This window comes from Mustela nivalis (genome assembly GCF_964662115.1).
Source record: "Mustela nivalis genome assembly, chromosome: 2".
Lineage (NCBI taxonomy): Eukaryota > Metazoa > Chordata > Mammalia > Carnivora > Mustelidae > Mustela > Mustela nivalis.
Window position 1 is genome coordinate 20,682,262 of NC_139021.1, and position 18,253 is coordinate 20,700,514.

An 18,253-nucleotide genomic window follows, 5' to 3' on the forward strand; every position below is an offset into this window, starting at 1 on the left:
AGAGGCTGCAAGTTTTACCACTTCCTGATATTCGGGCACAAAGCTCACTTTGACCTGCCAGTGGATTTAAATGATCTCTGAGTTCTCTGCTTTCCCCCAGTCAGCCCACTGGGCCTGGTGTAAGCTTACGTAGTTGAGCTGATGCAACCACTGGGAGCTCAAAACTGCAGTGTTCTCTTAGAAATCAAAATCTGGGGCACTTGGGTGGCTCAGTGGGTTAAGCCTCTGCCTTTGGCTCAGGTCATGATCTCAGGGTCCTGGGATCAAGCCCCGAATTGCGCTCTCTGCTCAGCAGGGAGCCTGCTTCTCCCTCTCTCTCTGCCTGCCTCTCTGCCTACTTGCAATCTCTCTCTGTGTCAAATAAATAAATAAAATCTTAAAAAAAGAAATCAAAACCTAGTAAATTAAAGAGATTTTTTTTTAAGATTTTATTTATTTATTTGACGGAGATCACCAGTAGGCAGAGAGGCAGACAGAGAGAGAAGGGGAAGCAGACTCCCCACCGAGCAGAGAGCCTGATGCGGGGCTCAATCCCAGGACCCTGAGATCATGACCTGAGCCAAAGGCAGAGGCTTAACCCACTGAGCCACCCAGGTGCCCCAAATTAAAGAGATTTTATATTGCAAAACAGATTCAAGGGATAATTCAATGGCAAGTTAGAATTTAACTTGAAAAATATTTTGCAACATGTTCATTCAATATCAAACTTCTTTAAAGCATTTAATTATTTTATAACTTAGAAAAGCTTCAGGTTTACCTCAAAGAACTCAAAACATAAGAGTTCTCATTAAAATTCAAATAAAAAATTACCATAAAACATGGCTGAAACTGTTGAATTAGGGTAAGGAATCATTTGCCAAAAAAAAAAAAGATAATTTGCAAACAAACTTCCCCCCAGGGATGTGTTTTCTAAGTGAGGTCTCCTTATAAAATAGACCCTAAGACCCTAACATAGACCCTTTGAGGTTGTCTAGAGAAAGGACGGGACCATTTCAGAAAGGAAATGCCTGGGATTCTGTTTGGAGTCACAATGCTTGGGGTTAAGATAGCAAACAGCCTCTGGCTTCTTTCAGGGCAACAAAACAAACTCAGATTGTCTCCAGGGTTGTCAATCCCGAGAACGGTTTAGTAGACCTGAGCCAGGAGAAGGGGAACTGGGGCAAATACTTTTTTAATGTTTGTCTGTGGGCAGGATGGGTTTCTGGTATTTTGTTTTTGTTTTTCCTAGTTTACTATTTCTGATAAATATGAAATACTATTTATTTCTTTTGTGAACCCTTTTGGGTTTGGCTCCCACCGAGGGGATGGCGGGGGTAGAAAACAGCGTATCAGAAAATTCTTGGCTGGAGTTGCACACAGAGAGAGCTGTGAAGAGAGCCAAGGAAAGGAGGGCCGTTGAAATAACCCTGTGGAGCTATGAAGTTTGACAACTCTGCCCCTCCCCGTGGGACAATGGTAGGGGATTGACATGAGCTTAGTGCTTGCTCCTCATTGTTCCAAATTGCACGTGTAAGCTCTTTAAAAGGATCAGGTTATGGCACTCACTCCCCCAATCTGGTTGCTGTCAGAGATGGGGCAGTCATGAGAAGTGACTGAGATTCACCTGGGTGCTGGGCAAAGAGCAGTTCAGACAGAAAAAATAAGTCAGCTCTCCGAGTCCCTATGCAGCGGCAGACTGGGGCAAGTGGAGTCATTATGGCTCTTAACAAGTAATGTGTAGCAAACTAATAATAATTTCATAAGAAAGCCAAGGCTGAGAATCCGCAAATGAATGGGGCCAGTACTTCCATCACCATCTGATTAAGAAGAGACAAGCGGTGCTTCATGATAGAAGCTTTATCTCTCCCGTTTTATTTATGTGGGTTTCTGTGGAGGCAAATCTCTTTAGGTTCTTGCAGTCTTAAAAATCTATACCTAAAGCTGTGAGTCAATTGATGTCCAAGCAAATGATGGCAAGTTACTGTTTCCTAAGAGTATATACTCTGAAGGAAAAGGCACCTCCTTGAGGACTGGCTTCAGAACGCCTGAATTTATGACAAAGGGAAAATCTATAACTGAAACGTCCGGGGTGGGCTGATGAGGAAGCCTCTTAAGTTGACCTGGCAATGTAGGGGTTAATCTCTGTCTGAAGCCCGGCTGAGGGGGCTTGTCTTGGTGCTGAGGGTCCTCTGTTTCTGAGGAAATGAGCAGGTTAAAGAGGATCTTCCTGGAAGCTGAGTATATTAATATACGAGCAACTTCATCCTCTTGTCTCTCCCTGCCTAATTTACAACCATCTGTGACTGGTTTATAGGAGTTTTCAAAAGATGTGATTAGCTTTACTTGCAGGAAACTTGTAAAGGGTTTCAGGGTAATGATGTGTCAGCTATGAACTCATTCAGCTAATCTGCAGAGAAGTTTTTAGAGCAGGAAGGAGCCAGATTCAGAGGTGCTGACTTGTGAAACACCACGGCGAGTGCATTTGTGGCTAAAAGAGCCAGGATTCTAGTTTCCTAATCATGTAAAGGGAGGGAGGTAATGATGAGCAAAAGGGAAGAAACTGAACAACAAAACATTCACTCATTTGCACCATCCACACCGGAGGTTGTCCTCGCTCATCAGAATCAGGGAGGTATTTGAGATGGTTGCATAAGGAGCTTCCAGGGAACGTGGCTGGCAGCCTGTGACTGGGGGTATGAGGTGGAAGGAAGGGGCTGACACGTTTGACTGGAAGCCACATGAGCACAACACAGTGGGTGGAGAGCAGCGAAGGGCTACACTTGAAATTCACTGACCAGTTATTTCATTAATACATTGACTTACTCATCATGGCTGTGTAGCGCCTCTTAAATGCAAGGCATTCTGGGACCACAGTCACAACAGATCTGTCCTCACCAGCATGGAACCTAGTGTTCCAGTTGTTACTGGGGTTGCAGAGCAAATTATCCTGCACTTAGTAGTGAAAGACAACCTTCTATGATGCTCATGGGTTACATGAATCAGGAATTCACTCAGGGCATAGAGGGGCGCCTTGTCTCTGCGTCGTGGGGTTTGGAGTCTCAGTTGGAAGATTCCAAGACTAGCGGCTGGAAACATCTGCAGCTTGTTCACTCATTTGTCTGATGGTTGGTGGTGGCTGTCAGCTGAAACACTAGTTGGGGCCTGGGCCAGAATTTCTGCATTAGTCTCTTCGTGTGGTCTACGCTTCCTCACAGCATGTGGTTGGGTTCCAAAGCTGAGTGCCAAAGAGGAAGAGCCAGGCAGAAGCTGTCTCTTTGTGACCTTGCCTTGGAAGTCACGTAGATCACATGGATTCCACTGTGCTCCGCTGGTCAGGACCATCACAGACCTTGTTGAAATTCCAAGAGAGGGAGCATCAACCCCAGATAGCAGTGTAGGAATGCCAATCACAATGAAGGAAAGGCAGATAGATATATGTATGGTTGTGTGTATAGGGACATGTATAAAATCATTGTCACAGTAAGAGTGAGAAAAACTACTGCAGCATCAAGTAAAAAATACTGTTTGTGAGGATTTTGTAAGTCTTATCCAAAGAACCCTCCTATTGGAAATATACTAATAAAGCCAAGAAACACCTGAGCACTACATTTCCCAAGTGTGAATCGTGCATGTCACTTCTGTTATTATTGTTACCATCTATTTGTACAATGTTCTCTTCATTTTTCTATAATTGACCAACTCTTTTAAAACTCACATTTGTGGGCGCCTGGGTGGCTCAGTGGGTTAAGCTGCTGCCTTCGGCTCAGTTCATGATCTCAGGGCCCTGGGATCGAGTCCCGCATCAGGCTCTCTGCTCAGCAGGGAGCTTGCTTCCTCCTCTCTCTCTCTCTGCCTGCCTCTCTGCCTACTTGTGATCTCTCTCTGTCAAATAAATAAATAAAATCTTTAAAAATAAAAACAACTCACATTTGTTTTAAAAGCAAACTAGGTATTACTACTGAAAATTTTATTTTTTACCGTAATTTATTTACCATAAAACCAAAGCAGACTTAAATATAATCAAAATAAAACTGAACAGTTGTCAGAAATGTTAGCAGGTGTTTGAAATATAGTGAATCATAGTCCTACAATACTGAGACTCTCCCTGGGCCTTAATCTGAAAGACTGAAAGAGAAGTAAAAACAAATGATCCCTAGTGAGAAAGTCAGTGATATTTAAGGCCTAACATCATTTAAAGAATTTTTGATATTATAATCCTATTTTGTTGACCAACAATGATCTGGAATGATAAAAATATAAACATATATATAAACATATATTTTTATCATTCCAGATCATTCCATATATATTCCATATATATATAGCTAAGCTTTCGTCTTACATCCGCCAAATGGCTGGGATGTATGCGAAAGACCAGCACTTGGCACAGAGCTGACACCTGTTAATTAATGAGTGGATCTGTGACCTGCCTTCTGTCACAGGCTGGGTACCCAGCACCTCTGATTTGTTTCCTAAACCCATGCCTGAAAGATCTAGTGAGCATTAATAGGCCTTGATGAGTTGGCTTCTAGATCAGGTTTAGCTACCCTGTTATGTTATTACCACTCTTCACGTACGGGTGGAATTAACTTCTTGCTTCCCCACTGTGGCATAATACCTAGACTTTACAGGACCACCACCACCCCCAGGCCAACTTGCCTTCTTTATGGTATGTAGGTATCTAAATCCAACAACACGCATTCCAAAAATAATTACTAGCACCTGCCAGGGCCCATGTTGTACTAGACACTGGAGATCTCAGAAGGGAACAAGAAATGGACACTTTCTTGGAGTACAGAGAAAGGCCACTGGGGGGCAGCTGTCTTACCCCTAAAATTTAATTAATTGCTTACAATAGCAGTGTCTTCTTGTTGAAGTATTGGTCAGAAAACACTACTTCCTGGGCATTTTTTTTTCCAGTAGAGATGATCACTTGAGAATAAGTAAAATTTTCAAGGTCTTCTCCATCTAGACTTCTGGTTTTCAGGGGTATGGAAAAAGGTCTGTAGAGGTTAGAAGGAAGACAGCCAGAAACTTCTCTCCAGGGATTCCAGCCTATAACTTTGACCACACACGCTAGGACTTCTAACAATAGTGCCTTTCTAGACATAGGGCTGGCATTAACAGACCTTTTCCTGCTTGCTTCATAGTCGGCTACGGTGAAGCTGTCGAAACCAGTGGCTCTGTGGACTCAACAGGATGTCTGCAAGTGGCTGAAGAAACATTGTCCGAATCAGTATCAGATCTACAGCGAGTCATTCAGACAGCATGACATTACTGGTAAAGTATGCAGCATCCAAAATATTTGATTTTCTCTTCCTCTCCCCATCACGGTGGCCTTTCCCACACCCTTACAGTGAAATGCATCTCCCCACTGAAATTTTCTGGCGTGGCTTTACTTTAAAAGGGAGGATGGATTCCAGATCCATGCGAGCTATGCGGCTTAATAAACAAAAGCAGTTAGAGAAGCACAGATTCCTAGTGTCCAGGACAAGTACGTGGGAATTGGCGTAAAGGGTTGGAGAACTCTGGAGATTGATGTGTGTACCAATCCTAGAGAAAAGAAGGGGAGAAAGTCTTTCGAATTAGCTAGGTTGTAGGATCAGGATTAGATGTTCTAAGTAGGAAAGATTTCAAAATGAGAAAGTTCTGGAGTGAATATGATAATGCTTACTTACTGCCCCTGGGAGGAATGCCTTCAAAACAAAAATGAGGATTCCATTCAGATGCAAGTTTGAATATTCTATGTGGAGGTCAAGAAGCACTTAGAAGCAGAAACTATGACAGTGTAATGAACTGCAAAAGCCCATAGGATCATGCATCCCAGTGGAGAAGAGGGTAGGTAAAAAGGAGTGGTTGGGACCACCATGGAAGCCCATCACAGTCAGAGGGTCTTCCCCAGACCTCGCCTGGCCTCCTTCCCTGAGGGTGTGTGGGGATACGGCAGCATTCCTCCCCCTTTGCAAGCCCTGAACGTTTGGACTAAAGAACACATTCTGTGCACCAACACTGTGTGTCAGGGAAAACATGTTGAGAAGTCCTGATTCAAGTCCAGATTCTTCCCTTTCTCTAAGAGAAATCTATTCTTCCAGTGGGAAAGTGACTTGCTCTTGAGTAGCCCAGCCCTGTGGGTCTAGCTGCCTTCTCAGCTGAGTGGTTTTCAAAGTGTGTTCCTTGGCACCCTTGGGTACACTAAAGACTGCCAAAGGGACGAGAGAGGGTATGTGTTATGGGTTGATATGGGTGTGTCAACTAAAGGAGATCCCTTTATGTCTGTTCGACATATTCAAATTGTGCAAGAAAGCTTCATTTGGAAAAGCAGGTTTTAATATAAAAGAATGGTGAGCAAGGTTACCCTAGATTCCTGCTGATCAAATTGGTAATGTTTTAAAATGTAAGGAACACACTCAAGTATAGCTCAAGATGAGTTAACAGAGAGTGAAATCCTCCTAACTTAAGGATTAAAATTGTCCTTAATGCATTTTTGCTTCCCCTATTGCCGACTGGAATAATGGCTTTTTAGATGAAATTCCTAAAATTGTGAAGGCAGTGTCGGAACGTTGTTTAGATTCTGAGTGTCTAATTTTTTTTTCTTAGTCTCTCCCTTAAGAATATAAGAACATCCCATCCAGGGTCAGTTATTCCAGCCCTAAAAGCAATCAATCAGTTAGTCACCATTTGGCTGATTATGGTCGTTTTCATCCGATAATGTGTGCTTAATGTTTCTTAATACCTGTGTGATAGAGTAATGGCAAAGGCTTTTCGTGATCTTATTTGAAAGTAGTATTATCTTTTATTATGAGTGGGAATTGCGAGATGCCCTTGAGGGAAGGGTAGGCATTTATAGTGGTTTGTAGAGGAGGAGCATTCCCTCCCTTAGAAATAGAAATCTCATACTTCGTGGCTTGGAGTCCATGGTATACCACTTCCCAAGGCTTTGGGCTACGTGACATGAAGAAGGAGGATGTGGGCTGAGATACAGGTTTCGAACAGCTGTCCTATGGCTTTGGTGGCCCATTGGGTCTCCAGGCAACACCACAGATACAGTCAATCTGAACTTCTTGGAATCTTGGGCATGCTGCTTAGGCTAGATGAGCTACTCAGCCTCACTCCCCATTTCCAAAACAAAGATAATTACCTGTCTCCGGGAGTTGTGAAGATTAAAATGAAATAACATTAAGTGACCCACTAAGTTGGCCATTGATTGGCACCGTCTACCTGCGAACATTTTGCTATTCTTGTCAAGACGCATCTGGAGGCATCTAAAAACATACTATTCATTCTAAGGGCAGCCTGCTTTCAGGCAAGAAGAGAAAGCAGAAAAGCATTGGGGGTTTAGGGAGCAGAGAGAAGGAATTCACACGAACATCCAGCCTACACCTTTTTGACCTTTCACTATCTGAGGCTTCAGAAAACCACTCTCTTCCCCTGCTCTCTGCCCCCACTGCCTCTCCAAGAATGAAAGTGAAATACTCAGGTGGTCACAAGTGCCAAATGGCCAGAAAATAGGACTGGAGTCAACCAGCAGTTCCCAGCCCCAGGGCACTGGAAGCTGGCAGGGGTCTCTGCACCCTTTGGAGGCTAGTCTGTGAAAAACAGAGCAAAGAGGTTTGTGAAAAATTAAGACCTGCGGTGACAGGCCAACTTCACCAGGCCTGGTAAATAGTGGATGCTGAGAGTGGTGACAAGTGCCAGGTCGAAGCCCGGAGCTGCAGCTTTGCCATGCAATTTCGTGAAGGTTCCTGGTGCCCTTCAGCTTTCTTTTTCTGCAGAAGGGAGATGGTACCTGCCTTCTAGCCTCGCTGTGAAAGTAGTCCATGGTCCTAGGAAACTGGCGTTGAACGTCGGCTGCTGCTGATCTCCTAAGTGGACCAGTTTCCAATCTCTGTGAAAACGAATACCACATATAAACAACACATATAAACAGTTAACTTCATCTATCTTTGTTATCCTGAGAGCTGGAAACTGAGAACCTAGGTGGGGTGGAATGGGTTGGTGCTGGGGTGTGTAGGCTGGGCTGGTCAGTATCCCGTGCTTATCTGCAAGCTTGCAAAGAAGACATTCAGTGTCTCTTCCTTATGCTTAAATTCTCTTGAGTGTTGCTGTTCATTTCTTTTTCTCAAAGCAAGATCTCCAGTATCGTGCTTATCAAGCAAGCGTGTTTGTTACAGTGTAATCTATAAGCAGTCCCTTAACTTAGAGGCAGGTGACAGAGCCATGGCAAATAAAAAGGACATATTAAATGGAAAGAAGAAGGGAAAAGGGGCTTTCACAGACCTGAGTCAGATCCTCCCTGCTTGTCCTCCACCCCCAACCTTTGACAAGTAATAGCTGTACAACATCGCACGAGCTGGTTTTTCATCAGTGAAATGAGAATAATTATTTTAAAGGGTGTTGGGAGAATTAAATGGAAGGATGCCCATGAAGAGCCTAGCTTAGTGCCTTATACATAGTAGACATTTATCCATTTAGCAGGTATTTATAGAGCATCTACCTGGTACTGGGTTTGGGGAATACAGCAATAAATAAGACGGTCAGCGATCTGTGCAGGGAAAAAATTGTTCTTCCGTGAGAAGTTATGCATCGTCAGTAGCAGAGCATTTGGGGTTATCTAATTCGACAGTGCTGTTTTTACAACTTGGTAAGTTGTAGCTAACTGATAGCAATACAAAATAATCCTCGTTGTAGATATATAAATTCTGTCCCATGGAGATTCAGTTGGCTTTCCTAGCCACTGTGGAAAAGGTGAGTTCTGCCTGCCATTTATGCATTCATTTTACCCTCCGTGATTGATGAGTGTGTGCTGTTAGGATTCTCCTTCATGGTATCTTTCTCCTGGTTTTAAGAGTTACTGGTTTCTTCACTAAGGAGTTAAAAAAAAAATCTTAAATGTGTTCATTTTTGTATTTGATGAGAGTCCAGATTTAAATCTTTTTTTGAAAATTCCCCTGTTTTTACTTCAGTAGTGTTGTTTTTTTGTAATGATTTTGTCCGCAAGTCCTCTATATTAATATTTTTTATGCCTTCTTTGGAGGACATTAAATTCTACACAAACATTCCCCCCATGTTCTCTGAAGTCTAAGAAACATTAAGATATGTTTCAGTATGTGAGCATTCAAAACCTCTTGCAAGTTTCCTGGTGGAATTTGAGAATTTCCTCCTGTCCAGACGACACCTGCTATCTTGTGGCAGTTGTGTTTAATCAGAAGAAAAGCTACTTGTGTTACCTCCCTGCAAAAGAGCTCTTAAAAGGCATAAGATGGTTAGAACACCTGAGAGGCATTAGGATAGATAGATTTAAATCATCAGATTAGGCTTGAAGGAAAGAAATTTGTCTGTTTTCCTGTGCTTGCAAGATTCTCTCTCCAGCTTTCTGAGGCCGGCTCGGAATGTTGATGAGGAAGCTCTGCTGGGGCCAGGTGTAAGCTCACAGGCAACTTTCAGATTCTCTTTTATGCACAGTTAAGAATATTTTCAGGTTGGAGGCGATTTCAGCCCCTGGCTGTGCCTTGTGTTGTTCCCGTGGCTGCTAAAGTGAGTTTACCTCCTTCAGCATCAAGTTCTCCATCTGGAAAGGGTTCTTACCCCTGCCAACTTGAAAGACGTATTTTTATGAGTGAAGCACTCAGAGTTCCCCAGAATATAAAATATCTTTAAAAGCCATTTTGAATGTGGAAAAGGTTTCCACGTAGTCTGCTTTGTGGCACAGTGATGGACATGCTTTAGATGTCCAGGGTTCTGCAGGAATAGTTATCCTATGAAGTTCCCCCGCAAATGGTCAGTATTGATCTGTACTATTTCCCAGTGGCCTCCTGAGAAATAAATGAATATATTTCTCGTTTATTTTGTGCTTCCATCACCCTCTCACCCCGCCCTGCTGCCTCTTTCCCCTTTTCAGAATATTCTGCTGAGATGTAGCACCCTGAAATTGGGCAGCTCTGCTTATGCTATTGAATACAAGGGACACCTCTCTCTTTTAGACCTTTGGATTGTGGATCTGTGTGTTTACTAACATTATTCCCTTCCAAGATATGTTTCTGGTTTCTCTGAGCTGTTCCACACCTTTACCCTTCTGCTATTGTCTTCCTTGTCTTTATTATGTTACCCATAGAAAGCAGTGGGGTGTGTAGTTATCAGAATTAGTGAAATGATTGGTTACTTTATGTGATCTACCTGTGAGCATCCTACTTATTAGAATCCAGTGTAGCCAGATGAAGCATGGGCATATGTAACTATCTCAGCACCGCAGCTGTGCATTTTCTTGCCATTGTTGGTTTCCCTCCGGATATTGTGTTTTCTCTGTCTCTGTGTTTTGTTACATTTCTCATCTGTATGAACTGCTCTACATTTTTTATTAAACCTCAAACAGCCTAGATCTGCATAGCAAAGTTTCTGACATCATCAGGGCCTGTTTCCTGCAATTTCCCAACAATAGCATTGATTGTTTTTAACCCCTTTTGATGGAAAGCTTACTAACATCACCTTGACACTCCTCAGCTTTCTTTTTTTTTTTTTTAAGATTATATTTATTTGACAGAGAGAGATCTCAAGTAGGCAGAGAGGCAGGTAGAGAGAGAGGAAGGGAAGCAGGCCCCCCGCCGAGCAGAGAGCCCAGATGTGGGACTCAATTCCAGGACCCTGAGAACATGACCTGAGCTGAAGGCAACGGCTTAACCCACTGAGCCACCCCGGCGCCCCCTCCTCAGCTTTAAACTGGGGGTGCTGAATTGGACAGTCTTGATGATTCAGGATAATAGATTTTTAAATACTGAAAAGGGCTTTACAGGTCATCCCGGATTTTATGAGGTCAATTAAAAAGAATACCCCTTTGAATGAAAAAGTATAAATGGAGGCCAGAATATCAGCTTTATTTCTGATAAACCTTTTCGGAGAACAGCATTTAGGTCTGCAGACAAATTGTTTGCTACCCAAAGTGAGCCCTGTTGTAGGACTTGTCACCTCGATAGGTGAAAACTTTAATGATTAGAAAGCTCTGCTGAGGTTTAACTGAAAACCCACTTGTAGGTCCCATTTAGGTTCCCATGTTAGAAACCTTTGCTGAGAAAAGCCCCCAGGAAAGATTATTGCTGCCAGGCCCAGTGGAGCCATGGCACAGCCCCCCACCCCGCATCCTTTCCTTTATCCCAACAGGCTGTTGTTAGGAGACCTCCAGATACCTGCTCCCAAGTTCCTTCCGTCTTTAAAAGATGTCCTCCTTTGGCTACACTGAGAAAGTATAGACCATCTGATGGGATTTCCCTGAATATTTTTCCCCTCCACCCCATCTGATCTGCTGCTTCCTCTCCTTCTAGAAGGCACGCCCTAGTTCTCTTTTACAGATTACCTTTTCTAATTCTGCTTGCATCAGTCACCCCATTTAGCTGGGTACTTGCTCCCTGTTACAGTCCTCCTGTCCTCTTCAGTCTGGCTCTACCAGCTCCCTCCTTGCTCCCCAAAGAGTTCCATTCTAGCCCCTTGGCGAGCCCCTTTCTGTGTATTTGTTAAATCACAGTTACTTCATATATTCGAAAAAAAAATTTACATAGCTGCTACCACATGCCAAACAGAATACTCTGCCCCCAAAACTTCAGGATACACATCCTTTTCAGGTTCCTGAAAATTATCCACTGCAATGTACTGCACATACGGGTGTAAATAAATCTCAACAAATTTCAAAGCACTGACGTCTTCCTCTGACCACACAGCATTAAATTAGGGATCTTTGACAAGATAGCCAGAAAATCCCAAATATGTAGAGACTTCACACACAACCAAGAACCGCATGAGTGAAGGAAAAAAGCCACAGCAGAAATGAGAAAATATTTTGAACGGAATAATAATAGAAACACGAATATTCCAAACACTGGTGTTGTGCAGCGACAGTACAACTTAGAGGAAAATTGCTTCACTAAATGCCTTTATTAAAAGAAGACTTGAAATCAGTAAATTAAATGTTTACCTTAAGACATTAGAAAAGAGCACATAATCCAAAAGAGCGAGCTGAAATTGGTGAGACGAACATACAAGCAGTAAAGAAAACTAACAAAGGAGAAATTGATTCTTTGAAGAGATAACAAAATTGGTAAACATCTACCTAGACTGAAAGAGGAAAGCAGACAATGTCAGGAAAGAAAGTAGGGGGCATCATTAAATTTTCTATATACATTTAAAAGTAATAAGAGTATGAACACGTTTATGCCAATACACTTAGATGAAATGGACAGATTCCTTAAAAACCATAACTTAGTACTAACTAAAAGCTAGAAAATCTAAATAGCCACATAGCTCTTAATAAATTTTGAGTTAGAACTACACACACACACACACACATACACACAACCTAAGCCCAGAAGGCTTTTCTAACGAATTCAAATAATCATTAATCAAACCTATGCAGATTCTTTCAGGAAAGAGAGGGAAAGGGGAGCACTTCTAAACTCCTAAGGTCAGAATAACTGTAACACTAAAACTTAACAAAGGTACTACAAGAGTGGTATGGCGTAGACCAATATCCTCCATCAGCCTAAATCTAAAAACCTTGACAAAATACAAACAAGTTAATTTCTAGCAATTGACAAAAATGAAACTCTGTCGTGATCATGTGCACATAGGAATTCAAGGTTAAGTTTTTGAAAATTCAGCTTGATTCACTACGTTAATAGAATAAATGCAGAAAGTCATCTGATCATTTCACCAGATGTGGAAGGCTTCGCATTAGCTCTGATAGGTGAAGAGAATGGATGTCATCACCACAATCTTTACAGGAAGAATAAGCTGGACAAAAACATGATTTTGCTGGGTCCCATCAAAAACCTGATTTCCCAAGACAGATCATATCCTGAAACCTAGAAGAATAGATTTATTTATAGATCTATTTGTATTCTTCTATTTATAGAAATATAGATTTATTTATAGATCTATTCTAGAAGAATAGATTTCCAATAATAATGGACAGAAGATTTGGGCAATTTACAAGGAAGATAAAAGAATGGACAATAAATACTATAAAATATGAAAATATACTAAGTAACATTATCACCAGGAAAATGCAAATAAAACCACAGTGAGATACCACTTCGTACTCTGTAAAATGGCTAAAATTCAAATGACCGGCAGTCCTAAGGCTTGCCAAATGTGTGTAGCAGCTAGATCTCTCATAGACTGTTATCAGGTATAATGTGGTACCACCCGATTCAAAAACTATAAAGTTTTTACGTGGTTAATCACACAATTATTAAATGATCCTGCAGTTCTACTCTGGGGTATTTACACAAGAGAATTGGAAACATAGATTCATAAAAATTTCAGTCCAGTAATATCCAAAGGAGTGTTACTCAGAGTAAGACAAAAATTCTAAACAACTCTTAGGTCCCTCCAGAGTAGCGTGGATAAACAAAGAAGGCTGTATTCACATCAACACTACTTGACAGTAGAAAGGAACCTACTAGTGATGCGTGCCACAGGAAAGGACCTCACGCTGTGCGGAGTGGAAGAAGGCAGGAAACAGAGTACTTACAGTGCGACTCCATTATGTGAGATTCTCAAACAAAATTGGCAGCGATGGCCATCGGGTTCCTTGGGTTGAGATGTGGAGCAGAGATGGTGCAGAGGACCAAAGGAACTTTCTGTGGTCATGAAAATGCTTTATATCTCTGTCAGTAGTTCTCTATGTGGTGCCTCAAATGTGTGAAATATGTTGTATGTAAGTCATATTTCAGAGTTGGTTTTGGGAGACTTGTGTGCTTTCCAAATTTTCTAAAATGGCAAAGTGTTTTTTAAAAGGAAAAAATGAAAATGTCATCCTGTGTCTTTCCATACGGGCTGTAGGATCACTTATATTAGAGACGATGAAGAGGGGCCCCCGGGTAGCACGGTCGGTTGAGTGGCCAACGATGGGTTTGGGCTCAGGTCATGATCTCAGGGTCCTGAGATGGAGCCTCGAGTTGGGCTCTGTGTTCAGTGTGGCGTCTGCTTGAGATTCTCCCTCTCGCTCACCCTGTGTGCACACGTGCTCTCTCTCTCTCTCAAATCTTTAAAAAAATGAAGTTAGACGGGAGATAGGTTTTATATTCATCTATGTTATAAGAATATAGATATAAATATATAACACAATCTAATACAGCGTAACAAATATATATATAAGGAAATGTATATGTTCTATATAAAGAAATTGAGTGTGAAAATCCACTTTATGCATTTTTCCCTGAAAGAATAATCTGAAGATAGCAGAACATTCTTACAAAGAGAGATAGGGTTTCACCAGCTAGTGGAAGATGACACCAAGCAAGAGGACAGCTCCGTTGTCTGTGATTCTTCTTGTCTGAGCTACACTTGTGACCAGGGCTTTGGGGGTTTCACAGATGAATTAAATTTCAGGAGATATTTTTGCAGTAGCATCTAGTTTCCACCTTAGTATTTTACTCATTCATTCTTTTAAATTAAAAATATTACCCCCACCACATTTTTAAAAAGATTTATTTGTTTGTTTGTTTGTTTGTTTGTTTGTTTGACAGAGAGAGAGAAATCACAAGCAAGCAGAGAGGCAGGCAGAGGTGGGGAGTGGGGGGAGCAGGCTCCCTGCCAAGCAGAGAGCCCGCTGTGGGGCTCTATCCCAGGACCCTGAGATCATGACCCAAGCCAAAGGCAGAGGCTTAACCCACTGAGTCACCCAGGTGCCCCTCCCGCACCATATTTTATAAACCAAACGAATCTTAACACACAAAATCTCATTTAGAAATACTATAAATTGGGTGCCTGGGTGGCTCAATGGGTTAAGCCTCTGCCTTTGGCTTGGGTCATGATCTCAGGGTCCTGGGATCGAGCCCCTCATCGGACTCTTTGCTCAGCAGGGAGCCTGCTTCCCCCCCTCTCTCTGCCTGCCTCTCTGCCTACTTGTGATCCTTCTCTCTGTCAAATAAATAAGTAAAATCTTAAAAAGAAAAGCAATACGATATATTTCACTTTAAGAAAAATATTTCTCCCATTTTCATCACAGAACGGTGCCACTTTGCAGGCTTGTGTATGGAAACTACTGCTCTTAAGGGGACTTTGATATTCTAGATACAGCATTTATTTAATATTCTACTTGAAAAGATAAGAATGGGGTTTGTCACCAAGTGAACTATTTGTTTCATCCCTCAAAGAACTGGAAGGATTTTCTTTTTTAACCAGTTGCATCGACTTAATTAAGACGACTCCTGCAAGGGCGAGGATTTTTACTTGCTACGAGATTCAGTTGTTCTTTGGTGATCTCCCCTGCCCCTCACTACTTTTGTAGGTTCTGTGGTTTGGGAAATGAGACTTGGAAGGTTTGCCCAGGTTATCACAGCCAGGGAGTGCAGGGCTGGGGTCGGGAGCAAGCTTCCTGCACCCTTATCCAGCCGTCCCCTTGCCTGCCAGATAGCCTGCTCCTTCGCCCGGCCGGCACCCTCTAACAGTCCCAAACCAAAGGCTTCTGAGACCTGCAAAATGCCAGTGCCCGCCAGGGGTTCTTAATGAAGTTGAAACTTATGGGACCGTCCTGCTCTAGGAAACCCCTGACACCTTACCTGTGTGTCTTGGAGGCTTTCTGTGTGCCTGAGACTTCTCCTGCAAGCTGGGACCGAGGGGAAGCCCAGGTAGGAGTGTAGTGGGTGAGGCAGGGTGAGTGTGGTGGCTGAGCCCTTCACAGCAGCAGGACCTACCGCACAGGCTGGCGGCAGGCGAGAGCACCTAGAAAACGCTTCTGACAGTGCCTGACATGTGGTGAGGGCTCCGGTAACTGCTACCTCTCGCTGTCATATTACTAGGGGAGAACAGGAGACTGTTCTTACAGAAAGTCCAGCCGGTGGCCTCACAGATGGGAGGCGGGGGGCAGAAATGAGTAGGGTGCACCCTGTTGGTTTTTTTTTAAAGCTCACCCTTTTAGCTTATTTCCTACTCCAAATTCCAGGAGCTCAATGAAGTTTTTATAGCCACAGACTCAGTGTCATTCTCTCTTTCAATCAGGTTTTCCTTCCTGTCTCCCTCTTACTCGCACCTTTCTAGTGCCCTCTGAGACAGTCACGTTTTACTCAATATGACCAAAAGTTCAGTTTCCTTTGTCACTCACTCTGAGCGCGGAGCTTTTTGCTCTGCCAGAGAAGTGAAGTTGATGAAACACGATCTGTTTGGAGAAGTCTGTTTGCTTTTTAGATTCTGTGTCCATTTCATTCCTTTTTTTTTTTTTTAATTGATGACTCTATTTTGTTTTGTTTTGATTTTGTTTTATGTTGTTGGGGAAGTACTGAGGTCAGGTTGCAAAATGGGAGATCCCCTTCCCTTGATTTTGCTCCCAGTCCCTGTTTGAACATTATTACCCTGCGCACTCATCTTGTCAAGTCAAATTTCCCATCCTCAAGACCCCCGGGGTGCATGGGCAGAACCTCTGTCATGACACTCCATGGGGGGACTGGGAAATATGCCCTTTGGAGGCGATCCACTACGTGGAGCAGTGGCGCTCATCCTTCATATGGCATCACCGACGGTGACTGTGGCACCATATTTCTTGTTGGAGGAAATGGAAGTCTACACATATGGGATTGGTTATGTTCAAGATGCTGTGGTACTGTTTTGATGAAATTCAATTGTCTTTGAGGTCTTGGCCAATATCATTCTAGGCCATTGTGTTTGGGCTCTCATGTTCCTCCTTCAGAGTCTCATTAAATATATTTCTCAATTTCCGTACCAACTTTGGAATAATGTGAGTGTTGAGTGTTTAATCGCTCTTGGCAGGCTTCCTGTCTTGGATAGTTATGAAAGATTAGAGAAAGCCTAGACTGTAGAGACCCATGATGGAGTCCCCGCCACTTCTTAGTCACTGTGTGTGGCCTTGGCAAAGTCTGTTTCACCTCCCTGAGGATCAGGTTCCCTTTCTCAAAAATATTATAAAGTGTACCTTACAAAGTTGCTACTAATTGTTATTACTGGTCTGTGATTGTATGGACTTCATACATAGGTTTATAAGAAGCAAAGGAGAGTATAGAAATCACTTTTCAAATAGGAAAGCATTATGTAAATGTGTGTACATATATATGCATATATACATGTGTGTAGTTTTGTTTTATTATTTAATAATATAAATATGCACCCCTTGGATTGCTTCTAAAGGGCATGATTCCCAATCCCCCCATGGAATGTCATGACAGAGGTTCTGCCCATGCACCCTGGGGCTCTTAAGGGTGGGAAAAATTAAATATAATAAATATTTATGTTTACAAATATATGCATATATATGTATATGCATTTATATAGTTTTGTTTCATTGTTAAATAAATATAAATAAAAATATATGGTTGAAGAAAACTCTTACTTTAAAAAATATTTGAGTGTTTGCATGTAAGGCACTTAAGTAAGTACTTTGCGTACATTATTTAATTTATTGTCACAGTAACCCATGTAGTATTTCAATTTACAAATGAGAAAAATGACTCTCAGAAAACTTCAGACTTGGGGCTCCTGGGTGGCTCAGTCGTTAAGTGTTTGCCTTCGGCTCAGGTCATGATCCCAGGGTCCTGGGATGGAGTGTGGCCTCAGACTCCCTGATCAGCAGGAAGCCGCCACCTCCCTCTCCTACCCTGCTGCTAGTGTTACCTCTCTCCCTGTCTCTCTCTCTCTGTGTCAAATAAAATCTTAAAAAAAAAAAAAAAAAAAGTAAGAAAAAGAAAACTTTAAGTCTCTTGTCTATGCCATAAAAACCTAAAAATAGCAAAGTCAAGGTTTTCCTCCAGGGCCATCTGAATCCAAAGCTCATGTTCTGACCTCTGTGCTATGAAAGATCGCATCTTCTAAGTACAAGTGAGTGACGACAGAAAAGAAACATGGGGGTAAGCACCAAAGAAGTCTTCAGAAGGAGCTCCTATCCAGGAGCCTGGTCCATGGGGAAGTCTGCTTGGAAAAAGGCTGGATTTGTCCTGTGTACAATTTTAAAAGAGAAAGTCCCTGAAATCCCAAGTTGTATTTGTGTATTTTGCTTGACCCGAGAGAACAAGAAAATGAAACCACTTTTAACTCATAGACCTCGCCACCCGCTATTGCTTGGGACGCTCTGCATCTTCCCACACTGGGGCTCCTCCATTCCTGAGCCTGAAAGCCTTTGGGGTTTCTTAAGCTGAGCAGGGATGAGTGATGGGGGTAGAGACAGATCAGTAGAGTAGTCTGAGGGCTACATGAGTGTCAGGCTAAGGAAACTAAATTTTCCTCCCTTGGAGGTCATTCACCACCCATCAGTGATAACAGCATCACCAATGGTGAGTGG

At 42.4% G+C, this 18,253-nt stretch overlaps 1 protein-coding gene across 4 annotated transcripts in view; it reads left to right on the forward strand.

Moving 5' to 3' along the window:
• SAMD12 (sterile alpha motif domain containing 12) overlaps nt 1–18,253 on the forward strand; it is a 378,982-nt gene that overhangs the window by 157,508 nt on the left and 203,221 nt on the right. For all 4 annotated transcript variants that reach the window (XM_082721798.1, XM_082721795.1, XM_082721796.1 and 1 more), the window contains exon 3: nt 5,130–5,259. In XM_082721798.1, the coding sequence (XP_082577924.1) occupies nt 5,130–5,259 (130 nt within the window). The remainder of the gene's footprint in view (nt 1–5,129; nt 5,260–18,253) is intronic.